This window comes from Periophthalmus magnuspinnatus, chromosome 8 (assembly GCF_009829125.3).
Source record: "Periophthalmus magnuspinnatus isolate fPerMag1 chromosome 8, fPerMag1.2.pri, whole genome shotgun sequence".
Taxonomy (NCBI): Eukaryota; Metazoa; Chordata; class Actinopteri; order Gobiiformes; family Gobiidae; genus Periophthalmus; species Periophthalmus magnuspinnatus.
The window spans coordinates 13,406,118-13,415,197 of record NC_047133.1 but is presented as its reverse complement, the minus strand read 5'-3'; the positions used below and the strand labels follow the sequence as shown (position 1 = coordinate 13,415,197).

Here is a 9,080-nt window from a genome sequence, read left to right as displayed (position 1 = left end):
GCTAAATGCTGATTTCCGCTCTGGCTCGCGGCAGTAAACATGGCGAATGGCTAAACGAGTTTGAGTCACTTGGCTCTAAATGTTTGAATTATAGTTTTGTTTGGGATATACAAACTAGTTTGTGCACAGAGGAGTCTCTCTGGCTCTGCACAGATCTCTGTGCGATTAGATTTCCGTCTGTTGAAAGGTGAAGTACTCTCTGATGTGAGCTGCTGAATTAGCTCAATGGAAGTGAGCTAGCATGTGGTGCTAGTTTATTTAGTTATGATGAGTGTCTTGTTTATTCTTTGGATTTCATTCTTACACTTTTTTTCCTAATATAATTGAGTTGTATGTTACTAACCTTGCGCTGCACAACAACATTTAGCCTTTGGAAAGCAGTTGTAAGCTCGTTCTTTGACGTATTACTCAATTTAAATGGTGAAATATACTCCTCATTTTCTAGGACGAAAATAAACCGACACAATGGGGCGACGTTCAACCTCTTCCACCAAGAGTGGGAAGTTTATGAACCCCACGGACCAGGCCAGTAAGTAGCCCTCTCTCTCCTGTAACCACTCTTCATCACAATGACAGATAACTTAATCTACTTTGTCTTTACAGGAAAAGAGGCCCGGAAAAGGGAGTTGAAGAAGGTATGGCATCTGGGCAGACAAACAAGTCAATGAATAATTATGTTAAAGCATATAATGCAGATGGTTGACATTTGTGTGATTCTTATTGCTCTGACAGAACAAGAAGCAGAGGATGATGGTAAGGGCAGCTGTGCTGAAGATGAAAGACCCCAGGCAGATCATCCGAGACATGGAGAAACTGGATGAGATGGGTGAGCTGGAATACAACACTTGTTTGACACCATAGTGACACTTGTCACTATGGCAAGGTTCTAAAACTGAACTATTTGAGTTGAAAAGCCACAGATTTATTTATGAATTCATTCGATTGGAAGTGTTACTAGTTATGGTAGTGCCATTAAAATCACTGGTAGGCAGCCATAGTTGACAAGCATACAGGAAGGGGGGGGGGGGGGGGGGGTGTATTGAGTGTATTGATAGAGGAACTTGGAAAGCTATGGAGGTGAAAGACCGAGGAACTGTGAATTGAGGATAGTTTTAGCATTAATTAGTCATTTAACTGGCAATCAGTTGATGCGAGAAAAGAAGTGTTCTGGAGAAAAACATACAAATGACCACTCTGACCCACCCTGACCACTCTGACCATAACTGCTCTGTCTTTTAATCTATATTTGTTTTTAAATGTATTTTTAATCATTTTACATTGTTCAATTTGTATTGTGTATGTATGTATGTACGGCGACCTTGAGAGCCTTGAAAGGCGCCTAACAAATAAAATGTATTATTATTATTATTATTATTATTATTATTATTATTATTATTATTATTAAATTAATACTGACTCAATATTAAAACTACTATGAAAACTAGATGCTTTTCAATACAATATAATACAATAGAAAATTCTGCATAGAACAACCTTTCCTTAATAGTTATAAAAAGGTTTTGAATATATATCAGAAATAGTATATGACCACATGAAAATACAAATATTTATGTTGATAACTACATTCTATTATCGTGGTTTTATTATAATTATGTGGTATTGAGTGTTAAGCCTGTTTATTGAAATAGCGTCTGACATTTCAGTATCGTGAAAAAATTAACTGGAGTGGAGAAGAGGAGAAAGTTCTAATAATCTAAATGAGAATCTGGATGAAATAAACTTTTGTATGTATATTTAATACATGTTTTTAGTAATAGTTGTTTTTAAATACTCCAACAGAATTTAACCCGGTCCAGCAGCCTCTTCTAAATGAGAAGGTTTTGAGGGACAAGAGGAAGAAGCTTCGTGAGACATTTGAGCGAATCGTGCGTCTGTACGAGAGGGAGAACCCCGAGATGTACAAGGAGCTACGCAAACTGGAGCTGGACTATGAGAGCAAGCGTGGACAACTGGCCCTCTACTTCGACTCTGTCAAGGTACGCTATGTATTATTATAACTCACAATAACACTGAATGTGAGAGAAAATTAAACCCTAATTACTATTTGATGTATTGTGTTTATGGAATGCTGTACGAACAACGCTGGTCAATATTTCTCTTGAAAGAATTACTCGGTTATATCTTTAGAGAAACTGTATGTAAGATATTGATTAAAAATGTCATAAAGTTGGCATATCTGTGTCCAGCTATTACTGTATAGGTTTTAACAATTGTACTACTGATTTATTCTTAATTACAAATCATTGGACCTGATGGCCAAGTTGATTATTTTGATGTGCTGTTTTTGTTTTTAAGTAAATTTTCAAAAAGCAGAATGAGTCTCACATTTGGGTTGCCAATTTCAGTACTGAAATCCAATTAAACCCAAAATGCCTCTCTCTGATTGTCACTACCTAAACTCCAGCACCTGCAGCAGTGTTTACATGAGGCATGGCCTAGTCGTATACTGAGAAAAACTTGTATGTGTCATCTGTCTGTCTGAACCCAGGTTCACTTTTTAAAACTGTAAGAATGCAGACTGCACATGGTTCTTTTTACAGAAAGTGTGTATCAGGAATAAAATCGCAATTTAAAAAATACAAATCCAATCATACAATATTCTGTAATTTCTCTGTATTTATATCACAGAAACACCATAAAGTTACATTTTAACTGTGCTTTGCAGTAACACTTTGTTTTTCTGCCTATCCAGAATGCAGAATCCGTGGAGGTGGACAGTATTCCTTTACCGGACATGCCCCACGCTCCATCAAATATTATGGTCCAGGACATCCCACTGCCAGGAGCACAACCACCGTCTATCCTGAAGAAGACCTCTGTTTTTGGGTGGGTGCACTTTCAACCAATAGTCTATTCAACTATGTAAAAAAGACGTTCAGGACGGAGAAGAACACTACTTCCACAATGTTAACAGCATCTACAACAACTGCAATGATTTTTCTTATTGAAGTGAAAAAAATATGCAGTTCATAGGGTTGCAAGATTTTTAGGTTAATCGATCATGATTATTCAAGCCGTAATATGTAGGCTCGTAATGGCTGATAAAATAATAATTGTGAATTTTAGATGCAAAATTAAATTGCATATGATAGGTTAGAATATAACATAACTATATGTAGGATTTTATTTGTTTTCAAGCTTTGTTGTTTTGGTGAAGTTTACAATTTTACTTCCTTGTTGATGCATATTTACACTTTAAGTCAGTTTTATTCAGTCTGCACTCCAAGAAAAGTACAATTAATGTAAAGTGCTTTTTTTTATCTGTGTATTTATGTTCTTTCAACTTGATTCCATAAACCAGGAAGTCACATATTGTAACATGTTAGATAACGAAATGAAACAAAATGAAGGATTGCTTTGTAGTTTGGTTATGGAGTCAGTCATGGCTAATCGTTAAATCCTGATGTTTCTTTTTCCACAACAATCATGATGAGTTTTGTGAATGCATGCCTCACAGGAAGCCCCCCATGATGCCTCCACTGCCCAGTATCCCACGTCTGCCTCCAGGAAAGAAGCCCCCAGGCCCCCCTCCCGGACCCCCTCCTCCACAGATCCTCGCTCTGTACGGCATACCAGCACGCCGCATCTATGGGCCGGATTCAGGTATCACATACACTCCTGTTTTTAAGGCGACATATTACACAAAATTTGTGTTTTTAGCTTTAATCATACTTCATTTAGTGTTTCCCCACAAGTTTATACTGAGACTATGGTTTTATTCAATGCAATATATAGAGAATAAATGTGACTTTTTGGCTCTGCTGATTAAAAAAAGAGAACAAATACAGATCAAATATAGTTACTTATATATGTTAAAGACAATACTACAGCCATAAAGTATAATTTGTTTCACCAAAAATATAATTAGTTTTTTGTTCAGACTATTTTTATACTATGGAGAACCACCATAGTCTCCTCTATTATTGAGAAACGTTGCTTATAAAGTTATAGTATAGTATGTCATACCAATTCAGAGCACATGAATAGCCATGATAAGATAAGATATGCCATTATTAGTCCCACAGTGGGTAAATTCCAAACAAAACATGTAATGTCTATCACATGCTGGTAATTATGAATTCAAACCCTAAGATTTTCACTTATCTTCTCTCTTGCAGACTTGTCTATCCCTGGGCTGGATAGGGAAGCTGCTATGGATAGGGACCGGGGTAGTGACAGTGATAGTGACCGGGGCAGTGGCAGTGACTCTGGAGAGGACAGTGAGGATGACCAGGACAAAGTCGGAGACGAGCGGAGGATGGAGGAGGACACGGGAGGGGACAGGCACGCAAGTGAGTGAGGCTCACATGTCTCCCAGAGGACACCATTTCATAACCAGAAACCCAATCCAAAACCTTTTGTTGTTTTTAATTTTTAACTTTGCTTTTCTTCCTTACTGCTGTCCTTGCTGCTATTGATGCTTTGCAGTGACATCACACACATGTTTTCATGTATCTCTATTGTGGAATGTTCATCAGTTACCATGGCTAATGCTAACTAGCTTGTGGTTGTAATTTTATGTGTAAGGGACATGTTTAACATCATAAATCAGCTCACCTTTTGTAGTTCCAGCTAAACCAGGTCTTTCTGGTCAGATTGTGTTAAATTAAAGCTCAGATTAAAGTCTAACAAGCCTCTGACAGAGCAGTGCCTACAGTTAGCAGCACACCCATGGGAAATTCTGATGACCTCAGCTGCAAAGCATCAATCGAAGTGCCAAATGCAAATGTGTCTTATCACAGATCAATAAAGCTTTATAATCTTGACTGTCTTTCTTGGTGCCTGTAGGTCGCAGAATCCGTTTTGCAGACATGCCTCCAGATGCCTCACAAGAAGGAAAGCAGAAGAAGAAACGGCTGGTGAAGAAGACCAAGGCAATCACCCCTCTGCAGGCTATGATGTTAAGGATGGCAGGTACAGTCCATAGCCCAGGTCTACTTTGATCAGAATCTGCTTGAGTCTTTGTGTGGTGTGGTATGAGAGCTGGTAGTATCAAACTGAAGTGGAGGATAGGGCTTATTCATAGGCTTGTTTTGATAATCACTTGGGCTGAACCATTTGGAGAAAATATCATTTATAATACTTTTTTTTTTTGGGTGAAGCACTGTGATCATATTTGTTTTAATAATTGAATGTGTTTCAAATGTGAACTTTGAACAGAATCCTGAAGACACAAAGACAAACTATTATAAGAATCAAATTTCAGAATATAATTCTGCAGATCTAAACTACAGGGTTAGCAGAATTGGGAAATAGGGGAATAGGGGAAATTATGGTACTTAAAAAATGTGAGCCTTTTTTCTACCTTCATACATTTAGGTTTTGATTGTGATTAAGCTTGCAGCCTTCATAAATACTATATTGAATAAATGATAGAAGAAACAAATTGCAATATTTATCTTGTAAATTTTTTTTATCGTGGCTTAATTCTTAGGTAGACTTAGCTCTGAAAAGTGTTGACCTGGTTTATGAGTAATGGATCAAAATGGTACTGACCAAAATTTGACCACACGACTGAACCACATAACCTACTATCGTGCAATGGTTTTCAGGCCAATCCATCCCCGAGGAGGATGAGGAGGAGGAGGTGGAGGAAGAGTACACAGATGACTCTGAAGGATCAGACACAGAGGACAGAGGACCCCCAGGGGACACCCAGGCTCAGCTCATGTCCCAGCGGCTCCCTCCTCCAGCGGGACAGCCACCACACATGCAGGGCCCACCCATGACCGGTCCTCCGCCTCTGGGACCACCCCCAGCTCCCCCGATGAGACCCCCCGGACCTCCATCTGGGCCTCCACCAGGACCACCTCCAGGTTCGCTCTCAATAGGTTTACTACATTTGACCTGTAATGTAGCCTGGTGATGTAACCTGCTAACTTTAAAGTTATTCTGTGGTACATTTCAGGCAAAGCAATAACATTTCTATGGATACATGCAGGTGGCAGAATTAATCTTACCTTTTATTACTTACTACTTGACTTTTTATTTTATTTTAGTCAGCCAAAATAGGACATTGACAAAAACTGTGATAAAATATTTTTGCTGACAAAATTACTGTTGTAAGTAATAATTTTGCTTATAAATATTGTGTATGTTCCTCAGGTGCTCCTCCCTTCATGAGGCCTCCTGGTATGCCTGCTGGCATGAGAGGTCCAGTGCCTCGTATGCTGCCACCGGGACCTCCTCCAGGCCGACCTCCGGGCCCCCCTCCCGGCCCTCCTCCTGGCCTGCCTCCAGGCCCCCCACCACGAGGACCTCCGCCCAGACTGCCACCTCCAGCACCGCCAGGTAAGCACAGGGTTTAGATTTTGACATTGAATGAGTGAAATGATGTTGCATTTAAATTGATGTTCATTTTCAGAAAACTTTATTTATTCCCAAGGGTAATTAATTTGTAGCTCCACAGCTATACATTCATTCATTCATCAAAAACACAAGCTTTTGGGCAAGAAGTCAAAAAGAGAGAGGGATAAACAATAAGCTGGGAGTCACCTGAGTCACACTCACAAGAGCACCCTAGAAACCAAAGATGCACTGTGTAACTTTTCTTGTGGACAAGCCACTGCAAACCACTGTGTTGTAGTATAGGAACATGCAGTAACTGGGAAAATGACACAACAACGTGTCCAGGATGCAAAAAGGCAACATAAAAAAGTGAAAAAAGTTGTTAGAGGCATGAGTTTTTCCAAAAATGTTTTGGAGCATATGAGTTGTTGCGGCCAAAAAGCAACAAAACCTCCCAACTGAATGAAAAATACCAAGTTATACATGTGTCTAACAGCACTTCCCTTGTGTCCCCACAGGTATGCCCCCTCCTCCCCCTCGCGCTGGCGGCCCCCAGCGCCCCATGGCCCCTCCCATGTCCATGTTCCCACCGCCGCTCAATACCAACGTTCTCAGCGCCCCTCCCAGCATCGTGCAGCGGCAGAAGGCACCGGGCTCCACAGGGCAGGACGCTCCCCAGAGCTCCATGCCCCCTCCCCCCTCCATGCCCATGCGCCCAGGCGGTATGCAGATGCCCCCTCCGCCTGGCACCGCAGGGGCAACCATCGAGAAACGGGCCAACATCACCGCGGCTGCAGGGGGCGCAGCAGCAACCATTTCCGCCAAGCCCCAGATCATCAACCCCAAAGCGGAGGTCACTCGCTTCGTACCCACGGCACTGAGGGTGCGCAGGGACAAGATTGGACCCGGAGCTGGTGCAGGGCCGGTGGATAAGGGCCCAGGAGGGATGGTCGGGAGGAGGGAGGAGCTGATGGGAGGTGGGCATGGGCACGGGCACAAGCACCACCCCCCCGCTGCTTCTATGGTGCACCCTTTGCAGGTGGGTGCTGTGGCGCCACCCAACATGAAGACCAAGGACCAAGTGTACGAAGCCTTCATGAGAGAGATGGAGGGACTGCTTTGAAACCACAGAAAACGCATTGTTATATAAAAGTTCAGTTAAAATGTGTGCAACTATTAAAGGTACTGTGTGGCATTCATTTAGTTTGTATTACACACTTCACTGTGTCTACGATATCACCCACTCACTCGCTTTGTCAAAGGTGCATTATGTAACTTTTATATTCAAGTGTCCACCACCCCCTGTCGCCATGGGGATGTCATTGCTTTGTCTGGAATGTTCCACAGTAGTGATGTGCGGGTCGACTTTTTTTCTCTTTTCTCATTTTCATTTGAAATTAATTGTAGTAGGAATAAAGTTGTTGTCTTTGTGCAGGTAAAGACATGTAAATACAAAATGAGCCCTTATTTGTCAGTTACAGAACATGCATTGGATGAAACGGAGAAACCATCCACCCGAACCTTCTGTATTTCTTCACTTTGAGTTATGTTACCCACCCGAACCCGTGGTTTGAGGGTGGGTCCCTTGGGTTACGAGTCGATCCGCGCATCACTATTCCACAGTATGGCATTAAACTTATCTAGCTTGCATGAGTTCAATTATAGTTGTTTTCATTGCCCAAAATTACCTTGAAAAACATGCATTCTTACTGTGAACACATGATGCCATACAGTGGAACATTCTAGGCAAAACTATGATATCTCCATGGAGACAAGATGTATAGCCTCCTGTATAAAAGTTACATAGTGCACTGTTTTAATACTTGTTTAACATGTAAAAAAATGTGTCCAAATGGTTATAGTTTGGAACAGCTAATTGTGAATTCAAATATTCTTGGTTAATTCTAAAATGTTAGAGGCACTACTTCCTGTATAAAAGTGAAGAGAAGTATAAGTGACTATTTATTGTTCTTTTCCACCATATTTTGCACACTGTACCTTTAAAAGCCACACACACACATAGTAAACAGTATCCTGCACTAACTCTAGGATATGATACATCTTTGTTTTGTTCCAAACATGATTATGAATGATGCCATTTCATGTGACTTTTTTGGATAATTGTATTTTGGCTGTTTATTTCATGTGATTGTAGTCCCCAACTCCCCATACCTGCAGCCATACTGTAGGTGTGGGCTGTTTGTCAGGCCTCAGCAAAGTAGGCATACATTTCTGGAAATGTTAGATCTGCTGCCCAATAAATGCTCATTTTGTTTTTAACTTGTCTTCTCTATTAATTTCATCGCTTTTCTTTTATGATTTATGAATGACTGAGGCAATAAGCTTCTGTGTTTGATTCCTGGGTCGCCGGTAATTTCTGTGCGGAGTTTACAGTTGTCTCAATTCTCAATTTTCTTTCCTCCATCTGCTATCTTAACGCTTGCCTCTATGAATATTGTATTGCTCTACCTGGAAAGTTCCACAGTATGGCATTAAACTTGGCTATGGCCTTGTTTCACAAGGGAGGTTCCATTGGGTTTAAGAATGAATTTAGGGTTAATATCCCCTGAGACCGCCAACTCAGAGTTTTCTGTTTCAAGAAGGTTTAAAGCAGAGTTAAAAAAGTCAGAGATAGTAAACCCCAAGTTTAGCACAAGACACATGACATCAATTGATCCCAGAAAAGAGGATTCCAACTTGGAGGGATAGGAAGTCATGTGATTGTGAAACATGTTTTAGACAGATAAGTTTTAATATGAAAGGAAAGAGGA

The 9,080-nt window shown here is 40.7% G+C and overlaps 1 protein-coding gene across 1 annotated transcript; it reads left to right on the top strand.

Annotated features, from left to right (window-relative positions):
- Positions 1–14: 14 nt before the first annotated feature.
- LOC117374442 (WW domain-binding protein 11) lies at positions 15–8,587 on the top strand. The gene is made up of 12 exons (XM_033970562.2): positions 15–187; positions 446–529; positions 604–635; positions 733–826; positions 1,801–1,997; positions 2,714–2,847; positions 3,479–3,624; positions 4,140–4,313; positions 4,810–4,935; positions 5,574–5,837; positions 6,127–6,312; positions 6,828–8,587. The coding sequence occupies exons 2-12, from the start codon at positions 466–468 to the stop codon at positions 7,430–7,432; spliced, it is 2,022 nt and encodes a 673-aa protein (XP_033826453.1). The 5' UTR covers positions 15–187; positions 446–465; the 3' UTR covers positions 7,433–8,587.
- Positions 8,588–9,080: the final 493 nt, after the last annotated feature.

What these genes read in the sequence shown, in the direction of transcription:
- LOC117374442 (XM_033970562.2), top strand. Translation starts at nt 466, where the DNA reads ATGGGGCGACGTTCAACCTCTTCCACCAAGAGTGGGAAGTTTATGAAC. An exon ending in TCTACTTCGACTCTGTCAAG is followed by an intron (nt 1,998 to 2,713) that starts GTACGCTATGTA and finishes CTGCCTATCCAG; the next exon opens with AATGCAGAATCCGTGGAGGT. An exon ending in AAGAAGACCTCTGTTTTTGG is followed by an intron (nt 2,848 to 3,478) that starts GTGGGTGCACTT and finishes CATGCCTCACAG; the next exon opens with GAAGCCCCCCATGATGCCTC.